Source organism: Pelmatolapia mariae, linkage group LG18 (assembly GCF_036321145.2).
Source record: "Pelmatolapia mariae isolate MD_Pm_ZW linkage group LG18, Pm_UMD_F_2, whole genome shotgun sequence".
NCBI classification, from domain to species: domain Eukaryota; kingdom Metazoa; phylum Chordata; class Actinopteri; order Cichliformes; family Cichlidae; genus Pelmatolapia; species Pelmatolapia mariae.
In genome coordinates this window covers 9,181,216-9,197,012 of record NC_086243.1, presented here as the reverse complement: position 1 = coordinate 9,197,012, position 15,797 = coordinate 9,181,216, and the positions used below count along the sequence as shown (strand labels likewise).

At 41.6% G+C, this 15,797-nt stretch overlaps 1 protein-coding gene across 7 annotated transcripts in view; it reads left to right on the top strand.

The window, feature by feature from the left end:
* tnk2b (tyrosine kinase, non-receptor, 2b) overlaps positions 1 to 11,958 on the top strand; it is a 63,060-nt gene extending 51,102 nt beyond the window's left edge. For 5 of the 7 annotated variants that reach the window (XM_063461490.1, XM_063461486.1, XM_063461484.1 and 2 more), the window contains 10 exons: positions 94 to 240; positions 443 to 537; positions 2,267 to 2,461; positions 2,725 to 2,816; positions 3,163 to 3,207; positions 3,528 to 3,961; positions 4,077 to 5,312; positions 6,854 to 6,949; positions 8,195 to 8,325; positions 9,389 to 11,958. In XM_063461490.1, the coding sequence (XP_063317560.1) occupies positions 94 to 240; positions 443 to 537; positions 2,267 to 2,461; positions 2,725 to 2,816; positions 3,163 to 3,207; positions 3,528 to 3,961; positions 4,077 to 5,312; positions 6,854 to 6,949; positions 8,195 to 8,325; positions 9,389 to 9,395 (2,478 nt within the window). In that variant the 3' untranslated portion in view covers positions 9,396 to 11,958. The remainder of the gene's footprint in view (positions 1 to 93; positions 241 to 442; positions 538 to 2,266; positions 2,462 to 2,724; positions 2,817 to 3,162; positions 3,208 to 3,527; positions 3,962 to 4,076; positions 5,313 to 6,853; positions 6,950 to 8,194; positions 8,326 to 9,388) is intronic. The other 2 variants (XM_063461488.1, XM_063461489.1) reach the window with 1 other exon arrangement.
* The last annotated feature ends 3,839 nt before the right edge of the window (positions 11,959 to 15,797 follow it).

The following is a 15,797-nucleotide window of genomic DNA, read 5'->3' as shown; positions in this document are numbered from 1 at the left end:
ATCAACAAAAACTAAAATTCTGAAGCCAAAATACATAAATTTGCTCATATATACAGTGATTTATATACCGTAGCTGTACTCTTTTGTCTTTAGATTCTCCATAAGATTGATAAAGAGGGTGAGCGCCTCCCTAAGCCAGAGGATTGTCCACAGGATATCTATAACGTCATGCTGCAGTGCTGGGCTCAGAAACCTGATGACAGACCAACTTTTGTTGCTCTACGCGAGTTCCTGCTCGAGGTGGCGTTAGCAGTCATTTAACCATTGCTCTAGGATTTAAACATGCATGTTTTCTACATTCATTTAACTTCTCTGCTGACATCATGTTGTTATTATATAAATTTACCATTAGCTCCACCTGGTGGTGCCATTTCAAAGAAAAACGTGAACAGGCTGCTTATTAAATCTGTTATATTTTTTCTGTCTTTGTCTCTTTTTTCAGTCTATGCCTACAGACATGTGTGCTCTCCAGGACTTTGATGAGCCTGACAAACTCCAGATCCAGGTCGATGACATTATCACCATCATAGAGGGGAGGTGGGTGATAAAGGTCTTAAAATAATAATTAAACAGACACATCAGGGGCGATTCTAGGTTCAGACTTGTAGGGGGGCTCAGCTCCCAATCATAATGGATTGCTTTGTAATTAATAACGACGGAATATGCTGTTTGCAAATTTAATCAACCCTTTTACATTTGCAGACCTCAGTTCAATTGGATAAACGTTACAATGGGATCTTCAAAAGCAACCTAATTAGTTGGGGGACCTGTTGTTATGTGTGACAATAATTCAGAGTGAACAATCAGAGTTTTCAATCTTTTCCACACGTTTTAGGGTGGAGCCTTTAGTTATCAACCTCGATACAAAGGCTCAGTCGTTAAAGAACCATTTGTGGCAAAGCAGAAAAGATTTCAGCCTCTTAACAACATAGAGGCAGTCCACCAGCTCATCAAGCACTCACTCAGTACAGACACTGAAAAATCAAAGTTTCTGATTGAATGCAAACCCTCATTTATTAAGCAGACTCAGCACGCAGCATCATATATCAATATGCTCTCTTTAGAATGTCCACTGGCATGTTTAAATGCTACTGAAAAGCAAAGTGAGCATCAATGAAATACATGAAAAACTAATTTGTGAAAAATAGCATTTGATATTGCTCCCTCATTCTTGCGTTTCTTCTACAATCTCTGTCTTTTCTCTCGCCAGCCTCCTCACTCGACTAGAAACTAGAAAATAACAAAAATATAATCTTATAATAATTATTACATCAGGCACAGACAACAGGAAAACACACTGCTTAGATATGTGAACTCATCATTAATGAATGCGGGTAAATTGAAGCTACAGCGTTATCATTTCTGGTGAATTTGACTACATGTCCACTCTTACCTGTTTCTCTTTGCTCTCTTTCCTGTCTTCGTCCTGCTCTCTCCCTCTCTATCCTCTCTCAGTCTTTGTGCCGTCACCCAAAAGTTAAATGTTACAGTGAATAAAAGACAAACTGATCTACATGATCCATATCAGTTTATAGCAATATTCAAACTGAATACAGGCTGCTGCTGGACATAGGCAGGTAATCTTCTTTTGACTTGCTGTCACCTGGATCTCATGCTGTACTGTAAACTAACACTGGAGCCCAATTTGACTAGAATAGGAAAAGAAATATTTACCAAAGTAAAATAATAAAGTACAGCAGCTCCTTGGTTGGCAGCTCCTGATATACCAGCAGACTACTGTTTTTATTCTATCCTGTACTGTTATAAATAGACAGATAGAAATTTGAAGATATTTCCAGAAAATAATACAAAATACGCTATTATTAGTACTATTAATATTTTTAGGGGTGCTCTGATTAAATTCGGGTATGACTGAGCACCCCCAAAATGGGTCTAAACTCGCCTCTGCAACATACCAACCCCCACTACTGATAAATATTGTCTTGAATGCAAACACAGTGCAGTGCAGAGAAGTGTGCAAGGCTGCACTTCAGAGTCCTCCCACAGTCCAAAGACGTGTTTGTTTATCAGCAAGTCTACATTGCTCGCGGATGTGAATGTGAGCGTGAATTCAAGGTTTTACCCCATCTGCCACTCAGTGTCAGCTGGTACCAGCTGCAACCCCCACATTCACCTCCAACAGATGGGCCCGTAGCTAATGCAAGGATGGTATGGGCTGGAAAAAAACACATCCTTGACTCTTAATGTCAAAAAGTGGCAGTCTACTTTCATACCCAATATAATTATCTGCCCTAATACGTTTCAGGGCAGAGAATTATTGGTGGCGAGGTCAAAATAAGCGCACCCTTAAGGTCGGGCAGTTCCCCAGGAATGTGGTGACTTCTGTAGCAGGGTTGTCTGCACACGACATCAGTCGTCCACTCAAGAACAGCTTCATCCACACAGGACATGGAGACACCAACCCCCATCGCTGCTGGGGCTTCCCTGACAGGATCGATGAGTAAGGGACAGCTTTTGTTTTTTACCTTTTCAAGCTGAGTTTGATTATTTAATGAACGTGAAATGGCATTCATATCATGCATCTAGAAATGTTTTAAATGGTCTTTCGGTTGGGCTGTAGTGATAGTAAGCACTCACCAATAGATGGCACTAGCGGGCTGCTTAAGCTGCTTTTGCAACGTGATTGTACGGCACCTGCTGTGGGTTAGTTATATGCAGTCCACTGATGTTTCCTGCATTAACATGTCTCATTCTTGCCGACAGTTTGTACCTCGGGAATCCCATGGATCCTCCTGACGTTCTGGGCTTGGACCTCAGTGCTGCACAGCCCACACAGCTAGCAGGACGAGCTAAAAGTGAGTGAAAGAGCTCTTTATAGAAATGTATAACTGTTACCAAAAAGTTTGCCTCAATACCTCTTCAGTTCAGTGACAGACTGAGCAGATGATCATATTCCTAATTTTTAAAGAGTGCTTCTTTCTTCTTCTTCTTCCATCATGCATTGCTGGTTGCAGTTTTAAGATCTGCTGCTGCTGTGCAAAAAGACACTGAAGAGCTCGCTTTGCTTTTCTCCTAACAAAGCTTTCAGATGTAATAGCGCTTGCTGTTTTTATTCTTATCTTAATATCTTTTACTGCTGTCATTTCTTCCCCTCTTTGTTTCTCCTTTGCGCTGGTGGCATCTGTTATTATTTTTCCCCAGAGGAGCCTCCTCCCCGCCCTCCTCAACCAGCAGTGTTAATCAAGAGTAAGTCTGGTTTCTCTCAGCAGCTCTTCACCCATTGCTCCTGCCCTCTCTGTTCCCTCCTAGCTCCACTCCTCAAAGGTACATCTCAGAGTTTTTCATCTTTTCCTTGCCTGTCTGTGCAGTGGACCCCCCCCCCCCCCCCTTCTGTTCTTTTCTACACCTTTGTCCCTCTAAAAGGTGTGCAGTGTCCTTGCTGTGTATTGTATTCTCCAGTCACACCTGGCAAGTTTTTTTGGAGCTGTGTGTCTTGATTTAGTGGTATTAAGTGATCTTAATGATCTCTAAACTGCATCAAGAATATGCTGTGTTTTCATCTCCAGAACCTTCCTATGACCCAGTAAATGAAGAGGAGGATCTGACCTCTGCGGGACTAAAGAGATTATCACTTCGGAAAACGGGTTCTGTCAAAGGCCTCAAACTTAAACCGGCCGTGTGGGTCTCTGCTTCCAAACAGGGAGGTGGCAGGACTTTAGGCTCAGGCCAGAACACTAACAGTGACGTGTCCCTCATTGACTTTGGGGAAGAGTACCCAATATCCACACCCTCCCCCTCTCCCGTGGTTGAAATTCCGATTCCTCTATTGGCCAAGTTGGCTTTGGAAGCAGAAAATCTCCTGGACAGGACTCCACCTCAAAGCCCATCCAAATCATTGCCCCGCCCCCTTCACCCTACGCCAGTAGTGGACTGGGATGCACGGCCATTACCCCCACCCCCAGCTTATGACGATGTAGCGCAAGATGAGGATGATATGGAGGTAGGGCTACAGAATACATTTAACACTATGTCAAAATTTTATAAAAGTGGAATTATTTAGTGTCTTTCTGTTGCCTGAAGTAATATTACAGTGAGTTTGTTTCTTTCTCCGAAAGGTGAGCTCCATCAACAGCTCGGAGCAGCGGAATGAGGCAGAGCATAGTGATGGCCGCAATCCAGAAGAAACTCTGTCCTCTGGGCAGAAGGTCAATGATGAGGCTCTAGTCTCCAGAGGTTCAGACAGACCAGGTCTGGAAGACAACCTGTTTCTCCCCAGCAAGCACAGCCAGGGCCTGTCCACCTCTTTTTCACAGTCTGCAGAGCTCTTTCAAGAACTTCAACAAGAGTGCATGAGGAGGCTCAATGTACCGGCAGCAAGTGCTCCTCGTTCGTGCTCACCATTGCAGAGCTCAGTCTTGTGTCCCCAGACTCCTCAAAGTCCCCAAACCCATGAGGGACAACAGCAGAGTGTCCTCTCCTGTAACGAGGATCGACCCCAGATCCCTCCACGAGTTCCCATCCCCCCTCGCCCCATAAAGAAGGGTGACTACACCTCTGGCCGCTGGTCAAGGGACCTCTCCCTTTCTCCAGTCCCGACTGAAACCATGGAAAACGTTTCAGGCGCAGGACAGGAACGACCACCTCAGATCCCTCCCAGAGACCCTTTGTCACAGCCTGGATCAAGAACTCCAAGCCCAATGGGTCTGGTAGTGGGTTCCCCCCAGCAGAGGCTCTACTCTGTCAGCCCCAACACAATGCAGGCTGCCATTACAACCTGCCCACCCACACACACCTACAGCTCCTACCTCTCTACCTCTCCGGGTAAACTCATGCCTACTACACACAGCTTTGCTTCGGACCCCAAATATGCTGCACCCAAAGTGATCCAGGCCCAGGTGCAGGGGAAGGACGCTGCTAGCAAGGGCCCCTGTATCCTGCCCATCGTCCGTGATGGGCGTAAAGTCAGTAACACCCACTATTACCTTCTGCCAGAGAGGCCACCGTATCTCGATCGATTCGATCGCTTCTTCAGGGAGGCTGAGAGCCTTCCTGCCAACGATGTGGAAGAAAAGCATGTACGGCAAGCCAACACAGCCACAGTCAGACCGATGGTGGTCGGCAGTCACACACTGCAGGGGCACACCCAGTTGCAGGGGCTGGTCCAGCCAGGTGGTGACCTGAAAGCCAATTTCTCCTCCAATAATAACAGCAATCTGGGTTGGCCACGGTCAGGGATGAAGAGTTCAGTTAGTCTTCCTCGCGTCTCTTCAGACGGGCTGACAGCACCAGCAGTCACTGCTTTCTGTACCAGGACAGACGGAGGAGGGAACTCAGCTGATAGGGTCAAGATGGTAAGGTCTAAGATGGATGAAGTGCCTCTAAGAAAATGTTATTTGAACTGCAAAGTACTTAAAACACTGAAAGTTATTAATTATTTACGTCTGTATTGAAAGTGCAGAGGTTGGCCATGATGGATATTAAACCCCTGCAGGAAGATGTGCTGCTTGCTATATATACTTGTCCTTGTTCTTCTTAATGCTGCCGTACTTTTTGTCATTTGGTAAGAAGTATTAAGCAGATATTCATCTGTTTGTAGTTCAGTATCACTGGTGTTAAGGCAATAAAAGCATCGGTTCCTTATCCTGAAGCCCTTATCACACATCAAAGAACTAAAATATGAGCCCATTGTTCAGGGTAATTTATTAGCATCGGTCTAAGAAGCAGGCTTTAAATACTCTGCAGTGCATATTTCATGAATGGTTGTAATGCTGTTTTCTGGAGCTCCATATTCACTGTGTAAATGCTGTCTGTAAGGAAGAGCATGGTGGGTGTATGGCGGTGTGTTTCCTTTCCTGTTGCACTGACAACAAGAGTGAGGAATTAAAGGTGATACAGCAGCTTTTAATGACACGATTCTGAAAAGATCAACTTTCTATTTCACCTTCAAATCATCGTGACTACCAAATTAAGAAACGATGTAATTTTACAACTGGAGGCAATCTTTGTTAATGTGTTATGCATCAAATTTAACTAATTAAATTGGAAATTGAATGTTTTATATGCCTTTTAGTAGAAAAATTGTTAGAATACATGTTTTAGCTTTTTCTTTTGCATTCTCAAAAATTTTCTCATAACTTATTAAAAATACCCTAGCATTCCTTATGAGACAAAGGCCATATAAATATTTGGTGAGACTCGGATTTCAAAGAAGAAACTTCAAAGTTTCATTTGTTTCTTTAGGTTGGTCAATTGATTCTAGCGCTGTTCGAGTTTGGCTGGAGTCAGAAACGCTGTGAACTCTGAAGGCTCTCAGGCACTTGGCATTTTGTAGTTGATACAGCTGCAAAAAGTAGTGCAGTAAGAATGTGAGATATCTCGGCTGCATTGCAGAGGAGTTCAGTGCAAGACAGAGTATTATAATAATATAATGTATATAGCGCCTTATGAGTTTACTAGCCGTAATATCTGAGTAAAACTGCAGTGGTTGGTAACATGAAATCGTTAACATGGGTTTCAATCAAGTTCATGCGAAGAGAAGTACTGACAAAAAAAAATTGGTGATTATGCTGCCACAGTCTCGGTACACACAGGAACACCGTGTCAGACTTATCTTCTTGAAATCTGAGCAGGCTTAAGGTGGTTTTTGATAAGGTAACAGGCAGAAAAAGAGATGTGAACGTTTAAAACTTGATCTGTGCAGCGATGCTTAAATCCAGCTGGGATTCTTATCATGTTTAGCAGTAAATCCACTGTCCACCTAAAGGATGTACATGGAGCTTTAATCTTAGATGATTTCATCATAAGAAAAAGATACCAAAAAATTACTGTGACCCCCAAAAAAGAAGAAATGAGGAATCAGGGGTTTAAACTTCAGTGCTGTTGTGTGTCTCAGGTGCAGGAGGCGGTTCACGGTGTGACGATGGAGGAGTGCCAGGCCGCCCTCCAGAACCACAACTGGAATGTCCAGCAAGCTGTGCATTATCTAAAGGTTTGTGCATTTACTGAAAGCTAGTGCATTTCCTGCCATAGTTGGCACACTATGACTGTTGAGTTGTTTCAGAAATTATATGTTACTGGTTAACTCATAGTAGTGTTGTATGGAGGCCTGAAAATGGTAAAAAGTGAGAAGGAAAAATGCTCCTTTAGGCTTCAGTCATTTTTAGTTTTTTGAGATACTTTTACTGACTTTTGTTTATTCCCCTTTTCTAGTGTTGTTGCATATTGAAATGTTATTTTTGAAAGGCGTTATTTCCAATTTGCACATGACTATATGCATGTAAAGTGTAATAACTGCATGTATGGATCATCAGTAATAAGTATGGATACAAACCCTAGCTGGAAAATTATGTTCGGTGTTTATTTTTAATGGTGTTTATTTAAATCTTTACTTTGTCATAAGATGAAAAAAAGTCTGTATAAAGTTTCAAACTAATTCATTTTAGTTTGAAATGTTAAAAAGCTCAATAGCAAAAGGGATGTAGTTTGTTTTTAAGGTCAGGTTCCATAGTCTTAAAGTACTGCATACACACAACTGGCAGAAACACCTTTATAAAATAAAACTGTACAAATAAAAGGAACAAAACATTTTATGGCTCAGGCCATCAAAACAAAGATTGCATGAAAATCCGTTACCTCAGTGGTAAACACTTCAGTGCTTACCAGATCTGGTTCATCGAGTCTCAGGTCAGTCGTTTGTGTAATAACAGGGTATATCTGCAAATGGGTACAGTCATTTACACTTCCTGAATGCAATTTTTACCTTATAGGCTCATATCGAGATGTGATAAGAGAACTTTATTCATCCTTGAGGAAAAGTTGGAGCGAGCAGCTACAAATGAAAAAGCATGTAGACACTCTGATATGTTTAGGGCGGTTTTTAACACCGTCTTAACTGGCTGTGGTTTTGCCCAACGTGGCAGGATGGACAATTTGTTAGGACTTCAGTAGGCACAAGGGAACACTTGAGTGTTCCTTGATGGTGGTGGGAACGTCTGTGAGACACAGAAAAAACTCATCCACGTGGTTCAGATTCTGCTAAGCTACAGGAATGTGTTTGAACAAGCTGAGCTTGTACGAAGACAGAAATAATTTTACACTCACTGGCACTCCATTCAGTAAAAAAGATGAAAGCCTGTAGTTCTCCCCCTTGAACTCTCTTTAACAGTCCCATCTTTTTCCCTCTTGATAACGCTTTGGTCACTTGGACAATGTCTTGTGACCTGCCTCTCTACAGGTAGAACAGTTGTTCTGTTTGGGCCTGAGGAGCAGATCAGAGTGTCTAAAGCTGCTGGAGATGTGTGACTGGAACCTGGAGGTGGCCAGCACTCACATGCTGGATAACTATGGATTTACAACAAGGCAAAGGTAGTGTTTCCTACGATTTTGCAATGATTGTGACTTCCCAGAATGCAGAATGCCCAGCAATTACTATTCATCTGCCTTGACCCTATCTAGGAGCCAGATCCTTCAGTCTACACTGGAGGGGGAAAAAGTTCCCTTCATTCAATTTGACATTGATGCTCATTTAATAGTTTCTAGAGATTGCTACTAGAATTTTAATAGGAACTTCATGCTGACATAATGCTATTTTTCATATCTCTATGTAAAACGTATAATTAAAATCTGCTTCGTAGTGGAGCTGCTGAGATTGTTACTGCAGATTTATTTAGTATATATATGGAAAATGTAAGCAGGCAGTATTGTGATGCAATGCTGATGTGCCGTTAATGAGATAGAGGCTCATATGTGGCTTCTAGATTTAGGAGGTGTTGGAAGGGGGGAGGGCGAGGGGGTGTAAGCCCTTAACAAAAAATAACGACGCACGAGTTGAGCGGGAATAACATGACTTCAAAACAGCAGAGGGAGCTATTTTGTAGCAGTCCGTTCACCATTTGAATGCGATTTGATAAAGATAATTGTGGCGGACATTTGCACGTCCCGCAGGTTTATCAACATGTGTGCGCCGTTTCCCTCAGCAGGGAAGCATTTCATGCCTGATAAAGGAGCTGTGCGCAACAGGCACTGAAGTGCTTTTTGAGATCAATCAGACTGATATACTGATGCTCGCTGTTCAAACATTGATTTATAATTTTTTTTATGCTGATTTAAACACATCATAGATAGGACGAGACAAACTGACATGATTTCAAATGGTGCTCTATATTTGTCTACATTTGCTTCAAATGTGTAGTATTTTGGGGGGGTTTTGTGAAAGAAGTGGGAGCCAACTGGCAATAACTCTTTTTGTTGCATTATTTAGATGAATCTCCCGCCTGCTTGTAACTCTTGTCCTTAATGCCAGCACAGTAGTAGTGTTTATCTCACTTAAAATCCCCCAAAAAGTTGAAGTCTTGTGCAAGACGATTAGCACTTAACATTTCATCATTCATCATTTTTCCCCACCTCTAAAGCTTCTTTCTGTTTGCAGACGGTGACAGAAATCTCAAGCTGCTGAGCTCTGATTGGAACTTCATCCGCAGTAAAACATCATCAGAGATGAATCATCTCCTGACCTTTTTTGTCTGTTGGTTCAGTCACACTTCCAATCAAGACTGTATTAGAGAACGGAGAAATCAAGCACAAAATACCAAACTTCATTATGGCTGTGTTTGTACTTAACATGGATGTGTAGGGTCATATTTTTACTTTGGTGTGCCCACCCAAGGGCAAGAAATGACTGTACTTCTATTTTCAGGACCAGCGGGTTAGCCTGAAATGTCTCACAGATTCTGGGTGCTGCCACACTCAGACGTCATCTTGTGAGCTACTTGCATAGAAAAAGAAATGGTTTGAAAGGAAATGTAAAGAGGCCAAAATGAGATGGCTAGCGCAATATACATAGGAGCACTTTCAAAAACACAAAAAGGCTTTGTGTTGTGTCAAAGCAATGCACAGTTTACTGGAGAGCTCACATGGTGTACAATATCAGCACTGAACCTAAGAACTGTACCGTGTGCGTACAGTTCTTTAAAGCTAAACCTCCTGTATTAGCAGCTACTGCATCGCTTAGAAAATAATTTGTGAAGACCATTTTTAAAGCTCACACAGTACCTCTGAAACATCCAAGCACAATAAAATAAGCCATTTAATTGGCTGACAACTCTGTATTGTACAGGAGATTATTCTGCCCATTGAAGGAAAGTGAAAATATGGAGATAAGCATCGAATCAAGATAATTCATGGAAATATAAGACGGCAGAAGAAGTTTGTACACTTGTACACCTATATTCAAGGGTATATACAATATGCTCTTTATGAGGAGGCATGCATGTGTGTATGATATTGTTTAATATATCTTGAACATAGTCCTCAGAGATGAGAGAAGACTGTTATTTCCATTACTTGTGACACCATCTTTTTAAAAATATTTCATTCTCTTCTGTTTCTATTGCCACATGTGGCTAAAAAAAATACCCATCCAGTGGAAACTTTCTTCACTGCAGGTTTAGTCTTTCCTTATTTCTTCCCTCTAAGCACTTTGCCTACACAGAATCCTGCGCATCAACCGAAAAGTCCTGCCAGTGTGCGGTTTTCTCCGTGCACCCAGAATACACCGGCAGCTAATATCAGCGGTGTAGTGAAATTTACCCCAAGGCACAGATCCCATCCCATAATCATCACTTAAGACCACAACTGTGATATTTTGGTCAGCAGCTTTAGGGGTAATAATTTAATACTGAGAGGACGCGTCTGGTCTGGGTGAACTGACTGCTCGATGAGATGGTACTCTTTTTTTTTTTTTCTTTTTTTTTTGACTGTATTGTCACTGCAGCAGAGCCAGTTAACAGGGAACAGTTGGGCTCCTCCTGATATTTATTCTTAGTATGTGGGGACGACGCCAGTGAAAGGAAGGAAAATCTACAGTAAGGTAGACTGAATACTTTTGTGTGGCCAACCACGCAAAAGTATTGGTTACAAAAGTAACCAATACTGGAAAGCAGTGCTTTACATAGTTTTTAGTTAGCTCCCATGATCTCTGTGGTGCTCCTCTTTGAACTGTCTTTGCCAAATTATCTATTTTTCTTTCTGAATTACATTATATTACATGTAAAACACATAATATGTGTGTTCATGTGTGAGATGGCACATATGCTCTGGCTTTGGTCCAAACCAGAGCTCCTCAATATGTCTACAAATCTCCAAGGATGCGACTGAAAAAAAAAGAAAAGAATAAAAAAGCTAATACAGAGTCATAACAACCGGAAAAATTAAGAGGCTTTGAAATAAGTTTTGAAATATATTTTTTAAAGGATGTACAGGACTGATTGTAGAAACTTCCAGTAAAAGCTTTCTCCCATGTGCAATAGGGCTGCTGTCAATCCTCTAACCTCCCAGCCTGTCCGTCAGTACCATCCAGTAGCAAAAGCAGAGATTTTATCTGTTATAATCTATCCTGCTAATTGAATAAGAAAAATCAAAAGAAAAGCTGTTTTTCAGTGTAAAATGTTTGTTGACTGTTTTTCTGACCCAAAGTGAGATAAAGTTGTGTCCTTAAGCACTGATTCGGGGCCAGTTTTGCCATTTTCCCTTTAAAGTCACGCGGTGAAGCTGACCGTGAAAGCAGTGCATAAGGACAGCTGCATGTGAGTGCTGCCTCCTTAGTCTGTTCACGTGTTGTTTGTCTTCATACCGAGCTGCTGTAGTTGTATTAGAAGGACTGAAGTTAACCTTGTGGTGTTTTGGTGAACCCAAAGCAAAGTTCTCCTGTTGGGGTGTTGAAACTCTGATGTTCTGTTTCTGTTAAACAGTCAGATCTGTTTTGGGTTTTTTCCAGAATCTGTGTTCATTTAAAATCTTTATTTTTTATTGGTTTTGCTGTTTCTCCTTCAAATTGCCATATGTTTTTCCTCATTTTGATGTATTTGCCTTCCCAGAATGTGTTTCATTGTAAATGCCTACTGTACAGTTGGTTGTTATTGTCATAGATGGAAATTAAGATCATGCTGCGGAATTTATAAATGTATTTTTTACTAAAGAATTAACTATTTTTTAACTTGTTTTGTTCATTGTTTTTACTGAAATCCATATAGTGAGCTCACAATAGCTAAGGTGAGGTGAGCAGCAGCAAGATTCAATTCAATTTAGCTTCATTTATATAGCGCCAAATCACAACAACGGCCGCCTGAAGGCACATTGTAATGTACGGTAAAGACCCTACAATAATACAGAGAAAGCCCCAACAATCAGACAACCCACTGTGAGAAAACATTTGGTGACAGTGGGAAGGAAAAACTACTTTTTAACAGGATGAAACCTCCAGCAAAACCAGGGTCAGAGAGGGGCAGTCATCTGCTGTGACCGTCTGGGGGTGAGGGGAGGAAGATGGTACAAAAGGCATAATGTGAAATGCAGAGTGGTATATAAACAGAGAGAGTGACAAAAGGTGAATGAAAAAGAAATGCTCAGTGCATTATGGGAAGCCCCCAGCAGCCTTGGCCTATTGCAGGATTCAATTCAATGGATTTTTTGTGGTTACGTCCATATTTTATACTGTCTTTGAAGAGAACAGAGCAGGCATTCATGACAACAGATATGACATTAAGTCAGACACAGCTGTAAGGAAGAGCTGGGTTGGAGAAAGGTTGCAGTGATGCTTCTGCTGTAGGTGGGATGTCTGTGGCTCTACCAAAAGATATTTGCACATTTGATGTTTTCATGATGGCTGTGTTGTCTTAATACACCAGGAAAAACAATTTCCCATATGTGTTCCATTTGAGATCTGGAGACTGCAAAGCCATAATAAATTCTTTGGTTTTATTTTCATCAAGCCATTCAGTTACCTCTTGCTTCCTAGGGATAAACTATTACTATTGGTATATATACACTGGCAATTTCACTGGGTGCATCTATTCATCTGCTTGTTAGTCTAATGCAAGTGAATCCCACGGCACCTACTCAGTTCATTAAGGAAAGCCATGCCAGCATGGTCAAGGCATCTATACCACACTGGGTGCCACTCGTGTCAGCTTAGAACAGGAAGCTGAGACTGCAATTCATACACTCACCAAAAAAACAAAACTAAAATCAAACCGATTTGCTGAACATGACGGTCAGTCCACTGTATTTAAATGGCATCCACCAAGTCGTCACCAATCCAATACAGCACCTCTGGGATGTGGTGGAACAGGAAATTCACATCACAGAGCTGAAGATGAGAAATCTGCAGCAACTGCATGATGCTGTCATTTCAATATGGACCAAAATCTCAGAGGAAAGCTTCCACCACCTTTTTGAATCTTTGCCACCAAGAAATTACGGCAGTTCTGAGGGCAAACCAGTGTTCAACCAAGTACTAGCAAGGTATACATAATAAAATGTCATGCCCACCTAACATACACAGACATATAAAAACTGATTACATATTTCACAGACAAAATATGTTTATGTGAGAGACATTTCAGACGCTGCCTTTTTCTGAGGTTTTGAATGTAAACAGTAGTTTGAAGCCTGAGTTGTGTTTATTGTAAACAGCACGATTAAGGATAATCTTTTCCATGAGAGGTCGGACAAAGCCAGTGGAAATGGAAGAAATCACTACACTGAGCAGGTAAGGTGAAACCACATCCCAGCAAACATTTCAAGGGATGAGGGGAGTGTTTCAAATGAAGCACAACATCCAGTCTGTTGGCAGTAGAGAAAGGCGTTAAATTGCTTAAAATTGTGCCCTTGGAGCAGGTAATGTCTATGAAGGAAACAGCTTTGTGTGTGTGTGTTCCTGTCTAGCTATCTTTGTGGCTCAAAATGTGGTTTTAGTGTCAGGGTTACAATTAGGTTATGGTTAGGGTTAGGGTTAGGCATTCATTTTTAATGGTTAGGGTAAGGGGCTAGGGAAACCATTATGTCAATGAAGGTCCTCACTAAGATAGCTGAACGGGGTTGTGTGTGTGTGTGTGTGTGTGTGTGTGTGTGTGTGTGTGTGTGTGTGTGAAGGAGAAAGAGAGAGAGAGGATGAGAAAAACTTCACTAGGACAGTAGGTAAGTCGAAAACCCAAAACTTATTTTACAACATTTCGTCGATCACCTTACTGTCTTACCTGTAAACCCAATGCAAACAAAGAGCTTTTAATGTTGAAGAAGTGAAGCACGGTCAGTTGGGTGAGTCAATCAGCTGATCCCAATGCCTCGACTGCAGATCAGTGGCAGAGACGCCATATCAAACAAGAGCCAAGGCTGTGTGAAGTGAACGGGAGAGCCTCACCAGGGAAACGACACAAAGCCTCCGCTGATAACCATGAGTCAAAGAACTCAGAGCGTCACAGACTGCAAAGCATTTTCCACAGGATGTCTCATGATGACTTTTTTTTGTACTTTATGCATTGTATCTAGTTACTTTGTATCATCAAATTTTAAAAGCTACATTTGGTTGTAAGCTCAATATTTTTTTGTATATTACTGTAATAAGTGTTAAAAATTCTAAGCCTAATTTGACTGAAATTATTTCTATGAAGAAAACAAATGAGATTACCAAAGAAAAATCGGTTGATAGGTGCAGAGAAACTTTACGCAAAAACATCAGCATGCTAAAAAAAAAAAAGTCAGGGGTTATTGAGCCAATAGAGGCGTGACTGCAATGCCAAAGAGCTGGTTTGAGTCACTCTTCAGTGTTCACATTTCTGAACGACAGTTAAATAGTTGGTGGAGACTAGCTGCTATTGTTGAATTGATCTCCAGGATTAGTATTTATCAACGTTTGGGGGCTAAAATAATTAAGTATAGGTTCCAATCAATAAAGACAATGTAAATCTAAGTTAATCAGCTGTGCTGTGGATTAATACTCTCCTCCCTCAGCCTTCCGCTGTTACATGTGGCGGATCGATCTGAGTCAATGAGGCCATGTTTATGCCCATGATTATAGATGTTCTGACAATGCAATGCCGCGAGAAAATAAATCCCAGGCGTTGGATGTGTTGACCGTATTGATCCATCACACAAACCTATCAATTCACCTTCATCTTGTATATTCGTGTCAGCTGCTGCAGCGCAGAGCACTTAGTGACTGAGGGTTTACAATCTGTTTCCAGTGCGTTAGGGTTTAAAAGTGCATATAACTGGCTCATTTGTTTATTGATGTTGTGGCTGTCTCATGGGCAATGAAACTGGACTACAGAATATAATGGAGCAAAGTTGCCTATAGGATACACTGTCACAAATTAAATAAAAAAGCACATTTGATCTTTTTTCCTTCTACATCATTCACTGTCATGTTTCTTGAAACATGCTCTGCTTTACTGCTGGACACAGAGAAGTCCTGCTTGCTAATGAGAGCTGGCCCTGTATGCCCTCTATTCATCTTGGCGTTGTGTTTGTGTGTGCGTGTACATTATTGTTTCTCAGTCCCTAGGCATGTTATTAATGTCTGGTGTTCCAGTTGTGTTGGTCACAGTAGCAGAGGGTTCAGAGAGGAGTCCCCTGAGAAATTGTCTCAATAGAAGAGGGTAAATAAAGAGGGAAGAGAGACAAAGTAAACCCAGCTGGGAAGCCTCCAAAAGAGCAGATAAAGAATGTAACTTTTGCCAAAGGAAAAAAAAATCCTCAGGAATGTGCATTTATATATGTGTCAGTGTGTGTTTGTGTACCGTTTGCTTTAGAGAATATGATTCCAGTATCTGCCTTTGCTTCCCCCCCCCCCCTTTTTTTCTTTTTTCTTTCTTAAGAAAGGTATATTTTTCTCCTTGAGACCTGTCGTTTTCGCTCCTCGCCATCTCCTTTGTAGTTTAGAGTTGAAACTTTTGCTCGGAGCTGAGCACACACACTGTAGCACAGGAACAAACCTTGAGTGCGCGATGGATCGGCTGGCTGTGGAGCAGCGAGAGACAGAGTAGTGACAGGATGACAGG